At 41.6% G+C, this 26226-nt stretch overlaps 1 protein-coding gene across 1 annotated transcript in view; it reads left to right on the plus strand.

The window, feature by feature from the left end:
* Positions 1 to 25383, plus strand: part of BPNT2 (3'(2'), 5'-bisphosphate nucleotidase 2) — a 28072-nt gene extending 2689 nt beyond the window's left edge. The window contains exons 2-5 of the mRNA XM_039254611.1: positions 14335 to 14497; positions 15599 to 15694; positions 22380 to 22541; positions 24007 to 25383. Coding sequence (XP_039110542.1) covers positions 14335 to 14497; positions 15599 to 15694; positions 22380 to 22541; positions 24007 to 24278 — 693 coding nt within the window. The 3' untranslated portion in view covers positions 24279 to 25383. The remainder of the gene's footprint in view (positions 1 to 14334; positions 14498 to 15598; positions 15695 to 22379; positions 22542 to 24006) is intronic.
* Positions 25384 to 26226: the final 843 nt, after the last annotated feature.

Consider the following 26226-nt stretch of genomic DNA (forward strand, 5'->3'; position numbering starts at 1 on the left):
GCCCACTCGGTTTACCTCCTTGCGGAAAATTAGCAGTGATCATACACAGACCCTTTCTTCTTCTATCCCGTTGCCCTGTGCAAATAGAGGGAAGTCTCTTTTTTTTTTTTTTTTTTACCAGTTTTCCTTCTAGAGTCAGAGGCTTGAGCTTTCCTCCCTCATGTTTATTCTTCAGTACACAGATATAGACCAGGTGTCACTCTAGGATACTCATGGGAGGAGGGATAGTTTTGCCCTCAAGGGGCACAGTCTGGAGATTTTTGGTTATCACAGATGGAGGTAGAATGCTACCGGCATTTACTGTCCAGTAGGTGGACAGTAGACCTCTCACAATGCACAGGACAGCTCTCCCCAACAAAGAATGAGGCAACCTCATTTTGCAGTTGGTTTCTACAACCCTACCCTAGAGAAGTGAATGTTGTCCTAAGAAAACTCAGGTTTGGCCTGGGATCCCTGGATTTCCTTTGGCGTTCAGCCATTCTTACCTTAGGGATCTTGGGAGAGGCCTCAGGGCAACCTTCTCTTCTCTTCTTAAACACATGGGCTCTGCTGGATTTTATGTGAAAACAGTAGTAACTGGAGCCATTTGTGTGGTACTTTCGTCATATTCTTCTGGATAATGATGAAAAGGAAGGCTGGAGATGGCTTTTTGGAGTGGATTCATAGCTACAGAATAGACACACTCAAATGGATGGCTTCAATTCAGTTTGCGGGGAACTCTGTATCTAAAAGTCTCCTGTCCTCAACTTGACTTGTTAAACGTTTTTTTGGTTTTGTTTTGTTTTGTTTTTTAATGTTTTATTTATTTTTGAGAGAGAGAACATGAGCTGAGGAGGGGCAGAGAGAGAGGGGGATAGAGGACCTGAAGCGGACTGGGTACTGACAGCACAGAGCCAACACGGGGCTTGAACTCATGAACCGTGAGATCATGACCTGAGGTGAAGTCGGACGCTCAACTGACTGAGCCACCCAGGTGCCCCCACTTGCTCAAAGTTTTTGACAGTGATTCATTTTATTTGAAGATCAAGCATGGTGCTCCAAGCTGGTAGGAGTCTTGGGCCTGTGCTTCCTTGATTTTGAGGATGGGAGTTAAACCCTTCTCTCAACAGCAGTACTCATTAGAAGAGTTTGCGAAGTTTAATATAGTGCTTAGAGCGCTTGCCTTGATATATTACCCAGTCACGTGCCTGTGTGATCCTGGCCAGTCATTTCATGTCTTTGAGCTACAGCTCCTCTTCTGTAAAATCTAGATAACTAGTAAATTTGATAATTAGCATGGACATAAGCACTGCAGACAGAATAAAACCAAGTTGAAAGGAGCTGGCCCAGTAGAATGGTAGTATAGTAAATTCCAGTAACCTGAGGAGTCTGAATCTGATGCACATGGGGAAATCACTGTGGAAGAAATTAGGAAGGTATTCATGTGCCATGCTCAAAGAGGTTTGGACCTGATCTTTAGTTCAGTCCTAAAGTATTAAAAAGGGCCAGACTTACCTGACTTTTCTTGAAGCCTGCAATATGCCATACTTAGTTTGGGCTGCAGGCATTTGGAGGTGAGTGAGACCAGTTAGAAGTATGTTAAAATAGGCTGTGCAAGAGATGAGGCCCAGAATGCGTCTAATAGGAAAGATATACTCCACTTGGTTTATTCGCTAACGTTTATTTAGTCCTCTGTAAGTGGCAAGCACTGAATTAAGCTTTTTATTGCCGTCATTAATTTACTCTTGACAACAATGTAGGAAGTTAAGAACTTTTGCCTCCATTCTGCAGATAAAGAAACTGAGGCTTGGCGAGAGTAACGAATTTAGCAAACATTACACAGCTAGAAAATCCTTTTAGCCTCTCAGAGATTGGCTTAATGGCTTGAGAATCATCTCAGGTCTGTTTAATTCTGTCTATAAGGCAATATAGGAGATATAACTACAGTGTCCTCTTAACTAACGTCTCCTGCTTTGAAGGGTCAGAAGAGCTCAGGGTAGATGCTTGGAGAATAGTTTGGAGGGGTAAGTCAGGTAGGAGGTTTTTTCAAGTGAGAGATGACACATTTTAAATTGAGCTTATGGTTATGGGGAAGATAGAATTGGAAGGGAGGGAATGAGAGAATTTCTAAGGATGTAACAAAAATGACCCCATTATATCAGATTTTGACCACTGGTATTGAGGAGTGGGTGATGACGAGTCAAAGGGGGCAGATGATGAGTGCCATCTTTGACTTGTGAAGTTAGAGTTGCCTTCGATATGGCCGAGGAGACAGGTTAGGGCGGTAGTTGAATATATTGGTCTGAAGCTCCCAAGACCCGTCTGGATTGGGAAATAGGAATTTGTGAGTCATCAGTGTTAGGATAATAATTGAAACCCGTTGTGGACAGGATTGCTTATGGAAAGAATATATTGTGAAAGGGGAGGGTCAAGGGCCTGCAGCCAAGGATAACACAGATTGAAAACAATCATTTAATAAGATTAATAACATCCAGCTTTTCTTAAATGCTTACTCTGTGTTAAGCCCTATACTCTGTTTGTTTGTTTTACCTATTCTGTTTCATTGATTCATCCAAAGAACTCTGTAGGGGGATGTGTTTATCATTCACTTTTAGCAGCTCAGAAAGATTAGGGGACTGGCCTAGATAAAGTCACACTCCCAACAGACTGAGGAGCTGGCAGTGACGGAACACATACTCTTAATAATAGTTCTGTGTGGTGAATGGTCACTCGTGAACTTTGTGAGAACTTGCTTGGTGGCTTGATGGAAAGGAAGCAAACCTGAAAAAGTTGGGAGATTTAAAAAAATGGAGAGAGTAAAGACAGGGCTTTCAAGAAATTGGACTTCTCAAGAGCTTGCCTGGGGTTCTCTATGGGACTAAGAGAAGTTTCTATGGATTTTCTTTTTTTGTATTGTTTTTAAGATGTGAGACAGACACTAGAGCATGCTTAATTATTTATAGATACATATCTGAAAAATGATATTAATGATAAAAAGCTTCTGAAGAGGTGGAAGAAGACAAGTAGAGCCCTGTTTATCCATCTAGAAAATAGTTTTTGAATGCCTACTAGGTGAGAGGCACGTTGTAAGGCACTGTATATAAAAACATTTTAGGATATAATGATTTATAGAAGAATGCAATAATTGGTACTTCTTATGGCATTAACCAAAATCCTCTGCAACCCCAAAGCAACTGAACTTTCATATGAATAGCTTTAATTGTGTTTTGGAGTCTTGATTTCCTATTCTTCAATTCCTATTGAGTACTGAGACAGATAGGCAGTAGCAATGAGGGAGGAAGAGTAGATTGAATGGAAAGGGTTATGGGGAAGAAATGTAAGTATATTGGCAAAGAATAATATTGTCAATTCAGAAGTACTTATTTAAGGCCTAATGTGCCAAGGACTGGTTTAGGCAGTGAGACAGGCTATAGTAATGAAGGAAATTGTGTCCTTCAACTCATAAAACTTCTGTTCTGGTAGCTCAGGATAGAGAGTACACATGTGATCAAATAAATTGATTTCAGATACCGGTAAGGATTTTGAAGAAGGAAAAATAAGACCATGTCAGAAGACTGAGTGGGGGCTTCTCCTTTGGCCATGATAACCAGGGCAGGCCACTGTGAGGGACTGTCATTTGAACTGAGATCTGAAGGAAAAGAAACAGATCATCCTGCAGAGAGTTGGGGAAAATCTGCAGAGATTAAGAAAAGTGTGTATGAGCAGAAGAGGAAAAGTTAAGGAAACACAACATTGCCAAAGGAACATAACTTTCTAGTACAAAATACAAAGGCCCTGAAGCCAAGGGAGCAGAAAGGACAAGTCTGGAGTGTAGTATAAATAAGGATGCAAATAGAGAGAGGTTGCTGGGGCCAGATCATCCAGGCCTTACTTTAGATGATGGTAGGGAGCCTGGATTTGATCTCTGTGTAATGAGAAACCACAGGCAGGTTTTAAGCAGGGACTGACAGTAATCTGATTTAGGAAGATGGCAGTTTGCTGGGTTGCCAGGGGGCAGCTCCATAAAGGCAGTGATTTTTGTCCCTTTTGTTCATGGTTATATCCCAGGACTCCTAACGGTTCAGAATATGTGGTCATTAATAGCTGTTGAATGAACCTATGAATCCATGAACACACTATAGGAGGCAAGAGCAATTGAAGGCTATTTTAGAATTCCAGGTAAGAGACAGATGGCAGCCTAAGCGAAGATTTGCTTGGTATTCATAGTTTCATGTATTTAGAATCGGGGGTAGAATTTCCAGGACCTCCTGGCTGGTGAAACGTGGAAAAGAATCGAGATGAACTTTCTGGTTGGATCTTACCAATGGTTTGTAAGGCCGTTTTCAATGTTGTATGGTGGATTTATTCCGTGTGTAGGCGTGCAGTGGTAGCGACAGGTCACAAATCGCGGTTGTGCAAGAGCTGACAAAGGACACTGCGCTGCCGATCCTGTTCCTGTTCTCTTGCCTCCATTTGTTTCTTCCTAACCTGACTCTCAGGAAAATGCAGTCCTACACTTTGTTAGGTCGCACTCACACGAAGGGACCTGGAGAAGCAGATCTGAGCCCTGGGCAGAAATCTTCATCACAAGGCCCGAAAGTTGCTCCCCAGACTGGGCACCACAAGTTTTGTAAACTCTCATGCTCCAGACCCGGAAACTACCTTGTACTTTCTGGGAGTCACGTTTGTTGCTGTTTGAAGTTTCTTCTGTGGAGTTTGCTTGGTGTTACACTTACCTTCATTTATCTGATGTAGTCTGACGTTGTGTGGTCAGTACGTATGTGGGCCCCAGAGCTATGATCCTTCAAGGTGATGGCTGCAGGGCGATAGAATAGGGGCTCTCCCCCGCCATCCCCTCACCCCTCACAGAATGTTGACTTTGGTCCACACCCCCAGATAGGCGTTCCTTTGTAGGCGTCTGGAGTCCGCCGGAGAGGTCCCAGCACACCACTGGGGAAACCAAACTGGGAGTGGATGCGTTGATGAGAGGAAGAGAAATGTTTCACTTTGCTTTCACCACCACCCCTCTCGAGACGGCACGAGACCCCGGAAGCCTGCCGTTTCACCCACGGGACGTGCCTTTTCCAGCCATGCGGGACACAGCCCGAGAAACCACTTCTGTCCCCTGTCACCTCCATGGCTGAAGTGATCGGCAAGACTGAGGAGCTGGGAGAGGCTGTGAGGACACTACCCCAGGGCTCACCTGAAGGGGCGCTACTAACCTCTTTGTAGACCCCCTTCGGGAAGGCTGCCCACGTGTGGCTGGGGACTTCTCACCGTCAGAGCCCCTCAGCTGGCCCACAGGCACCCCCAGCACTCTTCATGTCTCTCCCAGACCTATTCCACTCGCCCACGATGGCCTGATTTTAGCATGTACTCCTGTAGACAGTGAGGCCGAGCCATTGTAAATGGCCAGCACACAGGTGCAGAAAGCCACATGACTGCGGGATTGGGAGAAGGCCCAGGCCCCAGGGTAGCACCCTAGAGAAAACAAACGGGAGTCTCCGTGCACCCGGAGAGCTTTGTGGGATTGAGATAAAATTTATAATCTTAAGAGTTAGCCTCCAAGAGGGAACAAGAAGCCTGGAGAAGACATATCAGTAGAAAATGTCAGAGAATACCCTAGAATCCCACATCAGATTCCAGGTAAAGATAACTCTCTCCCAGAGTCCATCAGTAAAGACTGGAGGAGGTAACTCCTATCAATGTGAAGGCAGCAATGCAAGATGTCAAGGAATACACAAAATAAAGGAAACACAGCATTACCATAGGAATATGATTTTCTAGTACCTGGCCCCCCCAAAAAACAGAGATCTACAAACTGCCTGTCAACAAATTCAAAATAATTGTTTTAAGGAAGCTCAGTGAGCTTAAGAGAACTCAGACAACTCAAGGAAATCAGGAAAACAATACTTGAACAAAAGGAGAGATACAACAGAGACAGAAGTTAAAAAGAGGGAAGAAGTCTGTGTGCATTATGGGGGACCATCAAGTGAAACTGTTCACATTTTGGGAGCCTCTGAGAGAGAGAGACAGAGACAGAGAGACAGAGAAAAGGGCAGATAGTTTCTTTAAATGATAGTGGCTGCAAACTTCCCAAATTGGGGAAGAGAATGGGAACTTATATGAAGTTCATAAGTCCATAAATTCAGCTCAAAGAGAACTTTATTGAGACATATTATAATCAAACTGTCAAAAATCAAAGACAGAATTTTGAAAGCAGCAAGAGAAAAGAAATTCATCTGATACGAGGGAACCACTCCTAAGGCTATCAGCAAATATTTCAGGTGAAACCCTGCAGGCCAGGAGAGAGTGGGCTGATAATGTTTGATCAGAGTGCTGAAAGAAAAACAAAACAAAACAAAATGAAAGCACCACCCAAGAATACTTTAGGTGGCAGCACTCTCCTTCAGAAATGAAGACTAGGTAAAGATTTTCCCAGATGAATAAAACCAGAGGGAGTTCATCATCGCTAGACCTGCCTTATAAGAAATGTTAAAGGGAGTTCTTCAAGCTGAAATCAAAGGATGCTAAATAGTAACATGAAGACAAAGTATAAAATTCACTGGTAAGTATATAGTTAAACTCAGAATATTCTAATATAATAGTGGAGTATAAAAGACTTAACTCTAATATAAAAGTTAAAAGGAGTATTTTTTAAAACTAGCTACAAAAATTTGTTACTGGATATACAATATAGAAAGATGTAACTTATAACATCAAAAATAAAATGTTGTGGAGGGAAGAGTTTATATGCAAAGTTGTTATTGACTAAAAGTTTACTGTTATAAGCATAAGATATGTAAGTTTCATGGTAACCACAAAGTAAAAACCTCTGATAGACAAAGGATACAGAGAAGGGAATCAAAGCATATCACCCTGGAATATCTTCCGATCAGAAAGGAAGACAGCAAGAGAGTAAGAAAAGAACAAAGAAGATACAGAAAGCCAGAAAGCAATTAACAAGGTGGCATTAGCAAGTCCACATTTACTACTAATAATTGTTATTTGACATGTAGATGAACTAAATCTTCCAGTCAAAAAACAGAGTTAAGTGAATGGATTTTTTTTAAAAAGACCCAACTATATGCTACCTACAAGGGACACACGTCAGCTTTAAAGACACACACAGGATCAGAGTGAAGGGGTGGAAAAAGATATTCCATGCAAATGGAAACCCAAAGAGAACAGGGTAGCTATAGTGGTATCAGACAATACAGACTTTTAAGTAAAAAAAACTAACAAGGGACAAAGAAGATACTATATAACGGTATAAAAGGGTCAGTTCATCAAGAGGATATATAACAATTGTGAGGACATAGGTACCCAGCATCAGAGCACTAAATATATTAAGCAAATATTATAAATCTGAGGACAGAAACAGACAGGAATGCCATAATAGTAGAGACCCCAAAACCTCACTTTTATCGGTGGATAGATTATCTAGACAGATCATAAATAAGGAAATGGTGGACTGATACTACGCTTCAGAGTGATAACAGGTACTGTGAGACATATATAGACCATTTTATACAACATCAAAGTCACATTTTTCTCAAGCTCTCATAGAATACTCTCCAGGGCAGATAACCTTGTAAGGCCAGAAAACAAGTCTTAACAAATTGAAGATTAAAATGATATTAAACAGCTTTTCTGACCACAGTGGTATCAAACTAGAAGTCAACGACAGGACAAAAACTGAAAGATGCACAAATATGTGAAAATTAAACATCATAATTCTTGAACAACCAACGAGTTGGAGAAGAAATCGAAAGGGAAATGGAAGAAAATCTTGGAATTAACAAAAATGGAGGTACAGCATACCAGAACTTACAGTATACGGCAAAAGTAGTCTTAAAAGGGAAATTTATAGTGACAAATGCCTACATTAAGAAAAAAAGAAGTATCTCAGGTAAACAACCTAATTTACACCTTAAGGAGCTAGATAGAAAAAGAGCAAACAAAGCCCAAAGTTAGCAGAAGGAAGGAAATCACAAAGATCAGATCAGAAATAGAGACAAAAAAAGAAAAAGAAAAAAAAAAAGAAATAGAGACTAGAAAAACAATAGAAAATACCAACCAAGAGCTGATCTTTTGAAAAGAGATTAACAAATCTTTTGGCTAGTCAAAGATAAAAAGATTCAATTATATAAATCAGAAATGAAAGCATAAACATTATACCTGATTGTTACAATATACAAATGATCGTAAGAGATTACTATGAACAATTATAGGCCAACAAATTGGATAACTTAGAAGAAATGGATAAATTCCTAGAAACAGACAACCTGCCAAGACTGAATCATGAAGAAATAGAATAGATGGACAGACCTGTAAGGAGACTGAATCGTTAATTAAGTTTCCCAATAAAGAAAATCCCAGGACTAGATGTCTTCACTGGTGAATTCTATCAAGCAAAGAAAAATTAATACAGATCCTTCTGAAATTCTTTCCCAAAATTGAAGATGGAACACTTCCAAACTCACTTTATGAAGCCAGCATTACCCTGATACCACACAGCTCTGCAGGGACACTACCGGAAAAGAAAATTACAGACCATCATTCCTTGTGAACATACATGCAAAAATCCTCAACAAAATACTAAAAAACTGAACAGCACATTAAAAGGATGAGACACCATAATCAAGTGGGATTTATCTCTGGAATGAAGGACGGTTTCAATATATGCAAGTCAGTCAGTGTGATATACCACATTATCAGAATGAAAGACAAAAGTTATGTGATTGTCTCAAAAATATAAAGGGAATTGACAGAATGCAACATTTTTATTATAAAAACTCTCAACAAATTAGGTATAGAAGAAATACACCTCAACATAATAAAGGCCATATATGACAGGCCCACAGCTAACATGATACTGAGTCATGAAAATCTAAAAGCTTTCCTTAACATCAGAAAGGCAAGGGTGCCCATGCTTAGCACTCCCACTGAACATGGTACTGAAACCCTAGCCAGAGCAATTAGGTAAGTAAAAGAAAGAAAATGCGTCCAAAGTAAAATTGTTTTCAGATGGTATGATATTATGAAAGAAAACTCTAAAAGATTGCTAGCAAAATACTGTTCAACTAATATTAATACTTCAGTAAAGCTGCAGGATACAAATTCAACAAAAATTATTATTTCTTTTTATGTTAAATGTTTTATTTATTTTTGAGAGACCACATGAGCAGGGGAGGGGCAGAGAGAGAGAGGGGCACAGAGGATCCGAAGCTGGCTGTGACTGACAGCATTGAGCCCAATGTGGGGCTTGAACTCATGAACCATGAGATCATGGCCGGAGCCAAAGTCTGATGCTCAATGGACTAAGCCACCCAAGTGCCCCTGTGTTATTGCTGTATGTAAGCAACAGTGAACTATTTGAAAGAGAAATTAAGAAAACACTTCCATTTACAGTAATTCAAAAACAGTAAAGTACTCAGGAGTAAATTTAACCAAGGAGGTGAAAGACCTGGGTACTGAAAACTGATGAAAGTAATTGAAGAAGACACAACTAAATGGAAAGGTATCATATGTCTTGGATTGGAAGAATCAGTATTGTTCAACTGCCCATACTACTCAAAGCAGTCTACACATTAATGCAATCCCTATCAAAATTCCAATGGCACTTTTCAAAGAAATGGGGTAAATAATCCAAAATTCATGTGGAACCACAGAAGACCTGAATAGCAAAGCAATTTTAAGCAAGAACTATAAAGCTGGAGGCATCGTATTTCCTGATTTCAAATTACAAAGCTATAGCAATCAAAACAGTGTGGCAGTGGCATAAAACATAACACATAAATCAAAGGAATAGAATTTAGAAATTAACCCACACATGTACATTTACCTCATCTTTGACAAGACATCAAGAACATACCACCAGGAAAAGATAGTTTCCTCAATAAAGGTGCTGGGAAAAGCTGGTTATCTATATGCAAAAGAATAAAACTGGATCCCTGTCGAATACCACTCATCAGAAACTAGCTCAAAATGCCTAAAGATTTAAATTTAACACCTGACACTATAAAGCTCTTTGATATTGGTCTCAGCAATGATTTTTTAGAAAGGACAGTAAAAGTGCAGAAATCAAAAGCAAAAATAAGCAAGTCAAACAACTTCAAGTATAAAAACTTGTGCACAACAAAGGAAACAACTAAAGGAAAAGGCAGCCTTTGGAATGGCCAGAAATATTTGTAACCATGTATTTTGATAAGGTGCTAAAATCCAGAATATATAAGGAACTCATTCAACCCAATGGCTAAAGAATAAGTAATCCAGTTTAAAAATGGGTAAAGGACCTGAGCACACATTTCCCCAAGGAAGACCTGCAAGTAACTGTCAATTATATGAAAAGTTGTTCAGCATCAGTAATCATTAGGGAAATAGAAATCAAAGCCACAATTGAAATGTTCTGTCACCTGTTAGGATGCCTATTATCAAATCAACAAGAGGTAGATGTTAGCAAGCATGTGGAGGAGAGAGAACGCTTTTGTACTGTTGGTTGGAATGTAAATTGGTGTAGCCATTGTGGAAGGTTGTCTGGAGGTTCCTCAAGAAATTAAAATTAGAATTACCATATGATCTAGCAATCCCACTTCTGGATATATACCTGAATGTCTTGAGATATTTATACTCCTGTGTTCATTGTGGCAATAGTTAAAATAGCCAGAATACGAAAGTGATGGATAAGTGTCTGTCAGTGTATGAATGGATAAAGAAAATATGGTGTGTGTCTGTGTGTACATGTGCGTGTGTGTGTGTGTATACACACATGCATACATAAAATGGAATGTTATTCTGCCATTAATTAAAAAACAAACGTTGAGCTCCTAGAAACAGTGAGTAAAATGGTGATTGCCAGAGTCTAGGGAATGAGGGAAGAGGGGGGTGTTGGTCTAAGGTGTGAACCGGTAATTATAACTAAGAAGAGTAAGTTCTGAGGCTCAAATATGTAGGAAGATGACTGGGAATAATAATACTGTATTTTACTAGGTCTTAAGCATTCTCACCACAAAGCAAAAAAGTAAATATTCGAGGTGATAGATGTAGTCATTAACTTGATTGCGGTGATCATTTTACAGAATATACATATGTCAAGTCACTGCACTGCGCACCTCTGATGTGTATGTAGCTTTCTCAGGGAACCTTCAGGGAAAGGGCAACTATGTCCCCAGGGCCACCATCTTAATTATTCTGGCATCGAGGTAAGTCTTGATAGCTGGTAAGGAAAGTCATCCCACCATGATTCCGCCCCCTTTTCACCAAAATGCCTTGTTCTTTTTCCAAGAAGGGGTTTTAAAAAAAAGTATAGGGATTTTGATTGGAGTTTCAGTAAATCTATAGTTTACTGATGGAAGAATCGACTTCTTTATCATTTTTAAATATTACTGTTTTTTCGTACAGCTTAATTTTCTCCGTACTGTTTGTACATCTTGGATAGATTTATTTCCAGATAAATTTACTTTTTTTGTGAGTTTAAATGGGATCCATTTTTATGTTAAATAATTTTTAATATTTGTCGCTGGTGTATAAAAAATGCAGATGATTGTTAAATACTGATCTTCTACCTAGAGGCTTTGCTATATTCTGTTATTCTGTAATTTATCTACAAGTTCTTCTGAATTTTGTCAGGAAGAAGTCATGAATTGCATGTTACAGTTTTCACTTCTTCCTTTCTATGCCTTTGCCTCCCTACGCTTGCCACCCCCCCCCCCCCCCCTTAGCTTTCTGCAGTGGCGAGGGCCCCGTGCACATTGTAAACAGAGGTTATGATGGAGGGCAGCTTGATTCTGTGACATGCCTGCGGGGACCTTCACCATCACGTTCCATTCATTGCCAGCCTCATCTCCGGCTCCTTCCTTCTCTCTCACTCTGCTCTGGCCACACTTGCCTGCTTGCTTGCTCTGAATATACCAGGCACACTCCCACCTCAGCGCCTTTGCATTTGTTACTCACTCCATGGGCCGGACGGTGCTTCCTTTAGATGCCTCACTTCCTTTAAATCTTCACTCTCACACCACCTTTTCCTTGGCTTCCCTATCTTTGAAAACAACCTTATTGCAGCATGATTTTACATATCACTATAATTTGCCCATTGCCAATATCCAACTCACTAGTTTTCACTAGGTTGGCTGTGTTGTACAGCCATTGTCATTAATCAGTTTTACATGTTCATCACCCTAGTAATGTCCCTGTGCCCAGTGACCACTAATCTGCGTTCCCGCCCCTGCCCCAGCCAGCCACTGATCTACTGTCTCCATAGATTTGCGTGTTTCAGACATTTCACGTAAATGGAATCATACAGTACGTGGTCTCTTGTTTCTTGCTTATTTCACTTAACATGTTTTGGGGATCACCCTTGCTATAGCACGAATAGTACTTCATTTCTTTTTATGGCTGAATCACATTCCATTGAATGGATGTACCACATTTTGTTTCTCTATCCATCAGTTGATGGACATTTGGCAGTTTGCTATTTTCAGTTAGTATGAATAATCCCAGCCACCCTGTCTTAAACAGTAACCCTTCTGATCTCCTACAACACACGGCCTGTGCTTCTCTGCTAGATTTTACATCTCCTTGTCATCACTTTTAAGCATATCATATGTTTTACGTACTTGTTTATTGTGTAACCCCTTCCCTAGGATCTAGCCTCCACTAGGGCAGAGATTTTTATCTCAGATTGATCGCCACTGTACGTCAGTTCCCGGAGCTGGCTCGCATGTGGTCGGCGATCCGTAGGAATTGGCTGAGTCCATCAAGGAATAAGTGAATGGATGAATTGGACGTTTACTGTACACTATATTAAATTTTTTTTTATTTAAGTGGTTTTATGTTTCTGAGATATTACTGTTTTTAACTTTGTGACAATTTGGGATATTTCAGGCACTTTTCAGACATTGTTGGTATTTGTAGGGTTTTTACTGTGTGCGACTATTTACTTAATGTAGTTGTCAGTGTTATCCTCACTCTGACACTGTGGGGTGGGGTATGGGCATGGCGTCACACGCAGTGTAAACATGGGATCTGCTCTGGAAAGGGGGCTTGTCAGAAAGCACAGTTCCCAGAAACCTGTCTGCCTTAAGTCTTAATCCCTACTGGAAATTCACCTTTTGGGGACATTTATCTTGCATGTGTATGTTATGATTTGTTAGAGGAAGTCTCTTGATAAGGTAGTAAATGAATAAAGTTAATGACAGTCTGTTATTAACCTAATTCTTAAAACGTAGTCAGTTCTTCGATTTGCCTCATTTCAGTAGGTCTTTATTTACAAAAGTAAATGTAAATGTAATACATCAATTTATTTAATTTTTTTAATGTTTATTTTTGAGAGAGAGAGACAGAGCATGAGCAGGGGAGGGGCAGAGAGAGAGGGAGACAAGAATCTGAAGCAGGCTCCAGGCTCCGAGCGGTCAGCACAGAGCCCAACGCGGGGCTCGAACCCACAAACCACGAGATCGTGACCTGAGCTGATGTCGAACACTTAGCTGACTGAGCCCCCCAGGAGCCCCTGTAATACCTTACATCATTGTTTCATAAACCAGAGTATGTTTTAAATATTCATTAAGAAGCTTAGTATTGAAAGCAGTGGTTCTCTACCCACCTACACCTTTACATGTCTATGTGGTAATTCTGAATTATTTTATATTTTAATTTTGTTTCCTGGTATATAAAAATAGAAAATTTGACTTTGGCATTTTATCCTGTGACTTAACCTTTGGTTCAAATGAAAGTTTAAATGACTGATCTTTTTTTTTTTTGTCCCTTTAGATTATTCATTTCAGCCTTGTTTACAAAATTTAATATGCTAAGTTATTATGTTTCCTTATTTCCAGGTTTCTTTTTTCTATTTATCAAAGGTGTATTTTAGATGATTACTTTTCTAGGACATCGTGTCTCTTAGCCTCCATAAATTATCTGTTCTAAAGCATATTTCTTTTAAGTCCATTGTCATTTTTCTCCTCTTCATAGTTACTGTGTTCAGCTCAGTGTTCCATAATATTGCACACTTCAGATCTATTATTTTTATAAATATCGTAGTGCTCGCTTCGGCAGCACATATACTATAAATATCGTTAAGCTTTAAATAGCTTGTTTCTTTGATGATTAATTTCTCTATATTTGGATTCTCTGTCTTATGAATATTAAGTTAACTACATAGCACTTGAAAACAGAATGTTGCTGGAATTTCTTTTCTATTTCTCCATTTTGCAACGAAATGCTTCAAAATAAAAATACTGATTTACCCACTTCCAGTTTATGTGATCTGGTGTGAAAAGTTTCTCTCGCTCTTATTTTCCGAAGGGGTACTTTTTTGTCTTTAAGTGTGTTAACTGTCCTCTATTTTTGGTGCAGATCAATACAGAGGAGCGAGTGGATGCCGCTGACCAGGAAGTGATCGTATGGGACCGTAAAGTCCCCGAGGACATCCTGAAGGAAATAGGCACCCCTAAGGAGGTCCCGGCAGAGAGCGTCACTGTCTGGATCGATCCACTGGATGCTACACAGGAATACACAGGTGACTTTACGTTAACGTTTATGTCAGACTTCAGATTGCCGTTACGTGTTGGAGAATCCGCACAAAGCCGGGCGGTATATACTTGGTGGTAAATACTTTACCAGCTGCGCACAAACCTTTCCAGTTAGATTTTAAGACAGAGCTGGGTTATTGCGGCGTGGTATGAAACCTTGGGATTGAATCTGTTATTCTCAACCTTTTTCTCCCCCCAAAACCACTGTATTATGGCACCTCCTGCTGCTGATAGGGATTCACTGCATCACCCATCCTTCAGCGAAGGGACGTTTTTATCAGGGGCAACAACAGAATGGCTCCTGGTAGACACCTGTTGGTGTTTGTTTACAGACTGAGTTACTCTATATTGAGACGCACATTATTCAGGTATTTATGTATATAGCCAGAATACGTTGCTTACTCGTGATTTGAGGAATTGAGGGTTTATTGCATACACATCTATCTTTAGAATTCAGAATAGTAAACCCTAGGCACCCAGGGGGAAGTAAGTAGCAAAATGGAGAATTACTGCCCCCACCCCATTTTCTTTGTTTGTTTGTTTGTATTGTTGCCCGGGCCTAACTCAGATTTCATTTCTGTAGGTCCTCTCTCTTGCCTTCTTACCCAGATAGATCCAATTCTTGCTTTCTCTCCGCTCAGTGGGCGTATATAGTAAAGTTAGTTGCTTATCTGTGTGCCCCCCTTCTACATGGTAAGTTCTTTGAATGTGGGGCCTTTTACTTTTTCATCTTTGTATTCTTCCTCAAGCACTGAACTTGACCCATAATAGACACTCAGTAGGTAACTATTTGGAGAATAGGAGGAAGACACTACGTGTCTCATAGCAACTGAAATTAGAAACTATTTTGTGGAAGTAGATAATAGAAATATAGACCATTGAGGGGCTTTTTATAAAAAGTTTTCCTACACTGAGATTGGCCTGATTATATAATAGTGATAATAAATGTGAGCTCCTCTCTTGTGCAGGGACTATTCTAAGTATTTAACTTGATTTTCAGATTTAAAACTAAAATTTAAAATTACTTATTCTAATAGTTTTTGTTACTGGGGTTTTTTTTTTGGTTTTTTGTCTTTTTTTTCTCCCAGAGGATCTTCGAAAGTATGTCACTACGATGGTGTGTGTGGCTGTGAATGGTAAACCTGTGCTGGGAGTGATACATAAGCCATTTTCTGAATATACAGGTAAGAGCTTAACTAAAGCTCTCAAGAGCTAATATTATTAGGTCATTTGTCTTTAGTACTTAACTGTCTTATCAGAATCGCAACTGTAGCTCAGTAATTATTGAAGTCAGTCCCCACCATTGCTCACCCTTTCATTGGATACAGTGAGGATTTGGTGTTGCTAACGAAACTCTCTTTAGAGGAGCTTTCTAAACTCTCTTTAGAGGACAGGAACTGTGACCATGAGAGATAGACAGTGTTGAGGAATACAGTTGGGCACAGACTGCGTTCCTCTCTGTTTCTCTTGTGCTGTTGCTGGGGTCAAGGTCTGGGGCTCTTATACATTGGGCTCCATGTGGGTTCCGAGACCTGCCATCAAGTGGCTATCGCCAGATCTGTGGTCATGTCAGGAAATGAGCCTGATGCTGTGCTGGTGAAGGGCAGTGGCAACCTGGCAACCTCAGCATCAAAAACAGAGGACGTCATGGTGAAAGTCCTCGCGTAGCCCCGGGCACTGTGCAGAGCCCCATTTGACCCTGCCTCCCCCACCGGCTTGAGGTAGTCACGTGTGCTAGCTTCGTGCGGATGGCAGGTTAGATTAGCGGTGGTCACGTTGGGAGTGTGGAGCATGGAGGACCGTGCCCAAGAGCTCCCCAGGCAGCTCAGGTGACCTCACCAGAAGCCTCGCCACTGCTGGTGGATCCGGGCTTGACATGTTGGTGTCACCATAGCCATTATGCTGTAGTTTGCTAGAGAGACTAGCCATGGTCTCCTGGAGAGCAGGGATAGCGTGCAGCGTGGTCACAAGTCCAGAATGACACTGTGAGTTGTCATGATGTAGAGGTCGAGGGCGACAGTTAGCGGTGTAAACAGTATCCCTGACAGTCTGCAGGGACTCATCATATTTTTCCCTGGGAGTCCCCGTCACGAGGCCTTTTGGCTCCACTATGATCAGGTTCTTGATGGTGACAGTTTCCGTTTTGCCAGTGCCAGCGCTGAAAGCAGCGCTACTGACAGGGTGTAGTGTGGTAAGTAAAGCCCCTCTCCAATTCATTTTCACTCCAAGTTAATTCTTAGGGTTGCCATACAAACAAAAAACCCCCAAAACCCCACAAGCTGTCTTTGAACAACAGATGTATTAACACAGTTTTGGAAGCTTCAGAGTTGAAAATCAAAGTGTTGGCAGAGAAATGCTCTGTCTGAAACCTAGAAGGGAGGATTCCTCCATGTTTTTCTCTTAGTTTCTAATAGTTTGACAGCAGCGCATGCCCATGCTCTTCCTTGGCTTGTGAACACATCACTCCGGTGTCTGCCTTCACCATTTCATAGTGTTCTGCCCTTGCGCGTGCCTCTCTGCTGCCCGTGTGTGCGCGTGCGCCTCTGTGCCGCCCCTGTGCGCCCACCTCTGTGCCGCTTCTCTTCTTCTAAAGACTCCGCACTGGGTTAAGAGCCCACCCTGCCCGAACACGGCCTCTTCCTGGCTACTTACGTCTGCAATGACCTCATTTCCAGATAAGTTCAGACTTCTGCTCCGCTGGGGGTTAGGACTTCGGCATCTCTTTTGGGGAACATAAACCCATGACCTCAGACTTAGAATCTGACCTTACTTGGAAGTCAGGTCTCTGCAGGTGTAATTAAGGCGCCAGGATGAGGTCGTCCTGGACTAGGGTGGGTCCTTAATGCAACGAGAGTGGCCTTAGACGGAAGTGAGATGACAGAGGCCCAGGGGGTAAGAGCGTGGCATGGTGGAGGCAGAGGTGGTGGAAGCCGGGAGAGAAGCATGCAGTGACTGCTCCCTTAGAGCTTCCAGAAGGATTAAATCCCACCAATATCTTGAGTTTGAACCTTGATCCTTCAGACTGTGAGAAAATAAATCTCTTCCCCGTGGGCCGCCATGTTTGTGGTGACTTGTTGCCACAGCCCTAGGAAACGAATACACCCCGCGTGCATTCGGCTGCACCATCGACTGCAGCCTCCTCCGCTTCATCTCAGTGATGTGGAGACCAAATGTGCTGTGTGTTATTTGACTTTTTATCTTCTTTTCACAGTTCAGATAGTTTTCGCACTTGACAATTTGATGAGCTACAGAAGATTGAGGCCGTTACTACGACAATGTGCCTTAAGATTAATTACATAATTGCTTTATGGTTTGTGAATTACTCTCACCTCTTTTCCTTTCATCCTTAGTGAGTGAGTTAGGATCCAGGTTAGGCTGCTAAGGTAGGCTTCTGTAGTAAAATGCGCCAGAATACCCGAGGTTGAACCAACTAGCTGATTCCTGCCTCCGCTCAGAATGGCGTGCAGGCAGGGCAGGTGTGCAGGCCGCTGTCACCTACTGCTCTGTTCTGCCCGGTTTTGTTGCCTGCGTCTGCATGACCCAGGGTGTCTCTGCTCTGATGCGTTTCACCAGTGCAGACTGCCCGGAAGGCAGACGTCGAGGACGTTTCCCACTAAGGGTTGGACCCTACGTTGCACACATCACTTCAGCTCACATCCTGTTGACCCGAATGTAGCTGAAAGCCGGCTGCGGGGAGGCTAGGAAATGCAGCCTCTATTCTCGGTGGCCGTCCAAGCACCCAGCTCAGGGGCTCTGTCACTCAGGGCAGATGTGGGCAAGCAGCTGTTGGAGTAGAACTCAACTTAGCAGTATTGTTCTGCTTAGTACAACTCACAGGGGAAGGATATGCTTTCTACTGATACTCCCACTTATTGGATGAGAAAGTGCGACTCAGAAGTTTGATATATTTCTCAAGGTCATCCAATTGCATTAGGAGCAATCAACCTCACAAATTTTATGCAACTCAGTGTATGTCACCATTTTTATAACTCCACAATTCCTAACATCTGTGTAGTGTTTAACCATCTGAAATATACCTAAGTTATCTTGTTTGAAGCTTGTGATAACTATGTGACAAGGAAAGGTGTTGACATTGCCATTTTTTATAGATGAGAAAAGGTGCTTAGCAGCTCTTATCATGAAAGCCTCGTAGTTCAAAGTGGTACAGCAAGAGCTAACTACTCCATATTAATAGCTGATGTTTGTTTAGTATTTCCACAGTTTATGAAATGTATTGACATCAATTCATTCCAAGCTCAGAATAACTCTGGAAAGCATATAAAAGAGGAATAATAGTGACTTTCAATTAATAAAAGAGAAAACAGACATATGAAGGTATGTACAGGGGTGTCTAAGTGGCTCAGTCAGTTAAGCATCCAACTTTGGCTCAGGTCATGATCTCACAGTTCGTGAGTTTGAGCCCCATGTTAGGTCTGTGCTGACAGCTCAGAGCCTGGAGCTGCTTTGGATTCTGTGTCTCCCTCTCTCTCTGCCCTCCCCTGCTCATACTCTGTCTGTCTCTCTGTCTTAAAAATAAATACTCATTTAAAAAAAATTTTAAAGGTTATGTACAGGGCTTACATCTTTAAGTCCTCTCTCTGCTTCTTTTCTTGTCTTTTTTTTTTAATTGAAGTATAGTTGACTCATCCTTTGACAGTGCTTCTCATTGCCTGTCTGTATCACTTAAGGTTGCATTTAGTTGCATACAGAATAAATCTGATTACAGTAGTTAAACAAGTAAAGGTTTTCTTTTTCTCACATAGTAAGATGGCCAAGGGGTAGAATGGTTCAGTGGCTTTATAATACCCTTAAGCACCTGACTTTTTGCTGCTTTTCTTAGAAAGGTGGCTTTTTGTTGGCACCTTCACAAAGATAGGTGCTTCTGGTTACAATGGCTCTATTCCAGGCTGGAAGAAAGAGGAAAGAAGAGGGACGAAAGATCTATCCCAGATACTCTTTGTGTTAGGAAGGAGTAACTTGAAGCCCTCTGCTTCACGTCATTGGCCAAATGTCACAGGGCACCTTAGCTGCAAACAGCCTGCCCCTCCGAAGAGAAAAGGAAATGCAGAGGAAGCAGATACTGGATAGGCAAAGAGATTCATGTTCTTTGAGCCCTGATTTCCACATCTGTTCATTTTAGGGGTGGTGGAGAATAGGAATAATAAAAGTCCCATTAAAAAAAAAATCTTTATTCTGTAAGGACATGTATCCTCACCCCCAATAGTCTTACCTCCTTTAAAATAACAAAGCTAGAAGTCTCTAACTTAGGAGCAAGTTGTGTCCCACAAACGTTTCTGTAAGTTCGAATCGAATGCCCTATTCTTCGGTGATGCAGCCGACTTGTCCCGTATCCTGGAGCATAAGGGGCTTGCCAGTCAGCAAACGTTCCAGAAGAATCGGTATGTCCTTAATGAGGTGTGCATGGGCCTTCTGTCCCTCTTTCCAGACTGTTATTTTCAGACCCAGCCTGTATTTGATACTGGCAGCGTGCCAACTGTCAAGTATTGTGTGTTACCAGAGTTTAGCTGCACTTGGGAGCTGGATAGTATTGTTACTGGCAGCAGTTAGAGCAGAACTGATCAAAATCCTTATCATACTTAATTAGAAGTAATTCATTGGGTTTGAAATTCTTGGAAGCAACAGGTACTGAACAGTATTTTAAAAGTAATACATACATGCGTAAGTGTGGTGTATCCACGCAGGGGAAATTTGTAGCTATTAGAAGTTATCATGTCTGAGGTCTATGTAGCAAAATACCCACCACTTTTTATTTCCCACTGGATTTTTTTTGGGGGGGGGGGTGCATATCTTACAGATAGAATGAAACATTCTTTTAGCTGCTGTTTTACCTTTTCACAATTACCTCTTCATCATCAATCATTTATTTAAGTACCTACTGAATTTTTAACGTGCTTGAAATATTTGTCCCTGTGTTATGAGAGAATATATTGAGAGCATATGACATGAAGTATATCTTTAAAATACTAAATTAGTAATTCTTACCTAAATTATTCTGATACTATCTACAAAGATCTACCGTCTTTTTTCTCTTACACAATACTGACCTCTAGAGCTGTAGCACTGTAAATTCACTTCTTAGTAGAAGTGTGGTTTTTGATCACCGCTAAAAAGAACTTAGAGAATTTTTGTTTTTTCCACTTTTATGAATAATTTCAAGCAAACACAAATTGTACTGAGTTTGCATATGCTCTTTCACCTGGATTTGACAGTTAAAACATTTTTATGTTTTCTTCCTTATTTTTTTCTCATGTCCTGTAAAGAAAATTACAAGGATCATGACGTCTTATCCCTATATAGTTCACTGTGCATCCCTAAAAAGGACTTGTTTCTATAGAACTGTTACTATAATATTAAAATTAACATTTATTCCCTAATTGATCCAATACTCATATTTTCCCCAGTTGTTTCTTTTGAATTTATTTATTTTGAGAGAGAGAGAGAGAGTGTGTGCGCGCATGATTAAGGAAGGTGCAGAGAGAGAGAGATTGAATCCTGAGCAGGGTCCACACTGTCAGTACGGAGCCCTGTTCAGGGCTCGAACTCCCGAACCTGTGAGATCACGACCTGGGATGAAACCAAGAGTCGGATGTTTCACCATCTGAGCCGCCCAGACACCCCTGTCCCCGATTGTTCCTAAAGTGGGTTTTATAACTGCTTACTTCAAACCAAGATCCAGCCAAGTGACAGTTTTTCCTTGTTCTGTTAAGTTCTCTTAACCTAGAACAACCTCCCGTCCTGCTCTCCCCATGACCTTACTTGTTAAGATCAAGTTAGTTGTTACATAATGTCCTGCTTTTTGGATTCTTCTCATTATTTCCTCAGGGTGTCTCTTAGCTTGTCTATTTTTCCTCCTCTCTTTCTTCTCGAGTGCAAATGAGGTCTGAAGCCTTGACAGGACTAAGGCTAAGCATTTTTGTCAAGAATACATTGTAGATATTCACCCTGTACTTGCTGGTGCGTGATTTTACGTGTCATATCCCATCTCGTCTCGTTACTAGTGAGACAAAGATGTTTAAAGTGGTCATGACTGGGTCTCTGTTGTAAATTATTGTGATTCTCTGGCTGCCAGCCGGTAGTCTGGAGAAATACTTTGGCACCATTTGGGATTAGGATTCCATGAAGCCTTTCACAAAATAGTTTTAAGATCTATTAGAGCTGTGGGGCTCGTGGGTGGCTCAGTCGGTTAAGCGCCCGACTTCGGCTCAGGTCATGATCTCAGTTCGTGGGTTCGAGCCCCGCGTCAGGCTCTGTGCTGACAGCTTGGAGCCTCGAGTCTCCTTTGGACTCTGTGTCTCGCCCTCTCTCTGCCCCTTCCTTGCTCATGTGCACACTGGCTCACTCTCTCTCTCTCTCTCTCTCTCTCAAATATAAATAAACATCTTTTAAAAAGATCTGTAGGGGCACGGGAGCCAGATTGTTGAGATGGAGATTAGCGTGCAGGACGTTTACTGAAGTGTTCCCTTGGGATCCTATTTGTGTCAGGGAGGGAACGAAGCGGGATGAGATGCAGGGCCGTGGTGAGTTGTAGCGCAGTCCCAGTGAGAACTCGGCCCTCACAGAGAGCTCTGGAACCTGGGGGTTGTTAACTCGAGTCTTTAGTAGACATTCTCTCTGGTTGGGCAGGATTATGTGGCCTTTTTCTTTTTAACTTTGTCTTAATATTTGCCTATTTTAATGTAAAAAATATTAAATATTACTCTTGTTCTCAGAAAAGCAAACACTTCTGTTTTGGAAGAAAATACAAGTAATCCTGTGTCAAAGGGTATTTTCTGCATCAGCTCTCTGTGCTCTGAGTTTTAGTTTGAGGGAGCTTCAGTGCCACTAATGGGTATTGTGTTCGCTCTGCAGCTTGGGCCATGGTGGACGGCGGGTCAAACGTGAGAGCCCGCGCTTCCTACAACGAGAAGACCCCAAGGATCGTTGTGTCGCGCTCCCACTCAGGAATGGTCAAGCAGGTTGCTCTTCAGACCTTTGGGAACCAGACTACCATCATCCCAGCCGGTGGTGCCGGTACGTCCCTCCCGGCCCGCGGCACCTGTGCCCGGCGTCCCCAGCGTGCCCAGGGCCCTACCGGGGGGCGCACCAGTTGTCCTGTGCTGGGGAAGAAAGTGAGGAGAGACCGTGTCCCTCCCAGACAGGCCTGGTCTCCTAGTCAGTGACGTCGCGGTGGGATTCGAGTCACAGGAGCCCCTGCGCTCCAGTGTCACAGCCGCGACCAGTCTCACCACATGACGCCTGCTCCGCGAGTGCTGCAGAAGCGTCTTCCCGTGCATGATGAAATAATCGTGCTATTCGCTCATCTGTATTAATAGCAGGGAGGAAAGGGAGGCCCCAGCACATTACGATGCTTTGTACGGCAGAAAGCTGCCAGGCATTATCCAAAGCGTGGCTCGGACGGCCGGGCCGTGGATCACTCTGACGCCCGTGAACTCTGCAGCCTGCGTGTCTGGGAGGAGCCAGAGTCTAGCGGCCGCCAGCCTGCTGCATGTTCTGTACCGTTTTCTTCCCTCCAATACTAATCGGGTTGGCTTCCCTTCTCTCAAAGGCCAGCCATCGATATGTAAGGCGCTACAGGCCACATCTGGACCCTCTCGGATTTCTGGGGTTTTAGTACCTTTAAAACACAGAAAACCGTTCGCAGCGTTAGGGTTACCCAGAAGGTGCCTGGCCTGGATTCGGCTGACAGGCCGTTTGCTCACACTGGTTTTGCGCGCTGTTTAATAGGACAGAAATGTTTTCATTCCAATGAAGAACACGTTATGGTCGGAAACGTGCGTTTGAAGACCTTTTCATCACAGAAATAAAGGAAAAAGTAATGCTCATTCACTTTTAAGCCTTATAATTTTAATTTAGCGATTACACATATGAACCTTACTTAATAGGACTTTGCTGTTTTCTTAGAAGCCGTCTGTCGGCTGGTTAGGAAGCGGGAGGTTCGAAATACCGGTGGGAATGGGATAAACCAGATTCTAGAGCTGGTTTCATGTGCATTTGCTTTATTATATTGTTTTTTGTAAAAGCTTTGCCTCCTTACCATAAGGGCTTAAGACTGTAGTGTTACTTGGTCTTCTTTCAGGTCCAGCGCTCACAGGTATTTAGAGGAAACCCACAGCACGTGGCTTCTGCGTAGTGTCCATAGGAAACGAGACCTAGTGAGTGTGTCATAGTGAGTGTGTCATTCCACAGAGAAGAACCACAGAGGAGGTTCACATTTAGAAGATGATAGACGTGTATTTGGTCACACTGGAGAATAGCTTTGTAAGTTACTTTGCAGTAGTTTTTAACCGCTCATTTGGGTTTCAGGTCTGTGCCGTTAGTTTTTTTTTAAAAAACAGAACAAAATTATTTTCCCACAATTTGAGACGTAGCAGTTGCAGACACAGTCCAGAGAACTCTACATCCTGTGCCCTTAAACAGTAAGCTACTCTCTTCAAATCTTCCGAAGAGTAACCTAAATTCTGTGTTCATCTTTTAGGTTACAAAGTTTTAGCGCTCTTGGATGTGCCCGATAAGAGTCAAGAAAAAGCCGATCTATACATCCACGTGACATACATCAAAAAGTGGGATATATGTGCTGGCAATGCCATCTTAAAAGCCCTAGGGGGCCACATGACTACCCTGAATGGTGAAGAGATCAGCTACACTGGTTCTGACGGCATTGAAGGAGGGCTCCTTGCCAGCATCAGAATGAACCACCAAGCCCTGGTCAGGAAACTCCCAGATCTCGAGAAGACAGGACATAAATAAGCAAAGTTCGCCACAGGTCACAGCTCTTCCGAGTCAAATGGTCAAAGCAGCGGCAGAGACTATGCATGGTTAAGGCCATCCTGAACTTTTTAAGTATTTATGAAGCATCAGAGACTTATTTTCCCTGTGATAGGATGCAAGATCAGGGAAAGTGGGCTGCTTCCTGTCTCAAGTATTGTCTTTATTTTTGAGACTATTTTCGTACAGTTGTCATACACAAGGCACACATATATATATTTGTGAATTAAAATCTATAGCCGAGTACCTTGTTATGAGTCACCATTTTCACACAACATCATGAATCTTCACTATTTGTTAGTACTTTCATATAGAATTGGGCTGAAGAAAGGATTGATTTTGTGTAGATTTAATAATTACAACTGTATCTCATTGAAAATAATTGGGGGTCCTACCCCTCGTTCAAATAGAAAGCACAAGAAGCCACACATTCGTTAATATGCAACAAATGCTCTATTTATCTGTTACTGAATATTTCTTAAGGATTAAAACAGAAAAAGCAGAAATTGTTTTCTTTCTTTGAGATTTTAATAACTGGTTCACCAGCGAGTCGAGAATGTAGCTGTATGATGTTGCGTCGTAATTGTAGCTTCCGGGTGTGTAGCTTGGTTTGGTTTGGTTTTGATGCAGAAAAGTGTATTTGTACCCCTGGGTTCAACACTTCTGCTGTCTTCCTGTTGATTTTCGTTTGCTCTAAGGGTGGAGGTTCCCTCTTTTCCCTCCTGACCAACATTTAGTCTTTAACTCGTCAGGTCTGGATTAAGGTTTCAGGGTTTGCACTGGGATTTGGGTACATTGGCTCATTCGGGATAAATGATGCACTACAAGAATATAAATGATTCTGTTAATTGGCTTACTTGATAATTCCATGAATGAAGCTAGCTCTCATTATTTTAAAACACTTTGTTTTAGTACTTCTTAAAAAATTTGCCGGGTTTGTTTGTAGAGATTCTCTCCTTCTCAAGAATGATTTATGGTTGCTTTTACCATTAATAAATGGACCTAACCTAACTAAACTCTCAAAAGTAATAACTTTTAAGATACTTGAAAGTTTCCATTGAGATTAAAAGAATGATGGTTAACGTTACTTTTTGATTAATTTTTTAAAATTCCGTATGCAGAATCTGGTTGGAAGAGAGGTGGTAGAGGATTCGCTGAGTCCCTATAATTAGACCCTTGCATTGTGAACTGTCCTTCACGGGGATGCCGGATTTCTCTCCGTGTGATATCTGGAAACTTTGTGTAAACAAATACCGTTATTTCACGTGATTTTGTATTTTATAATATACTGATAAAAGGGAGGGATGCCTTATTTTCTTTTCTTTAAAATAGCTTTCCATTTATTTTCCTATCTTGGAGATAAAATTGACCGAGAATGGACCTCCCCACCTGGTGCGATATGCTTACAACTTTAGGTCTGCATTTTACACTGTCTCCAAAGCCCTTTAATTCCTCCTTAGGGAATCGACTCTAGGAGGGTGCACATGTTTATGCTCAACATCCAGCAACTGGTCACAAATCTGGTAGCGTAGGGGGCCTCAATAGGTAGAATTTTGGTCAGTGAAAATTCATACACTGTTTTGGTCATTGGAACACTTGGTATGTAGATAGGACTTAGGGATTCAGAACAGAATGTCAGAGACCTCACCTTTTTACCTGGCAATGACATGAAAACACTTTTTCTCGGGAGACATGGCAAAGGCAGAAGCGTTGGATTGTACTGTCAAACATGGGGGAGTAAGACCAGCGTATTAGCAAGTGGCATTTGATTGGGAGTTGTTTTTTCTTTTTTTCCAATGATAGATGGAAACTTTCTAGTTTAATGGAAATGAAACTAGTTCATATTAGCAAGCGTGATTGCTTTGGTTTTACTTTTTCATTTCATTAATCTGCATGCAGATAATGACTTTTGTGAAGGGCTCATGTGCAA

This window comes from Hyaena hyaena, unplaced genomic scaffold, assembly GCF_003009895.1.
Source record: "Hyaena hyaena isolate Hyena2069 unplaced genomic scaffold, ASM300989v1 scaffold_495, whole genome shotgun sequence".
Taxonomy (NCBI): domain Eukaryota; kingdom Metazoa; phylum Chordata; class Mammalia; order Carnivora; family Hyaenidae; genus Hyaena; species Hyaena hyaena.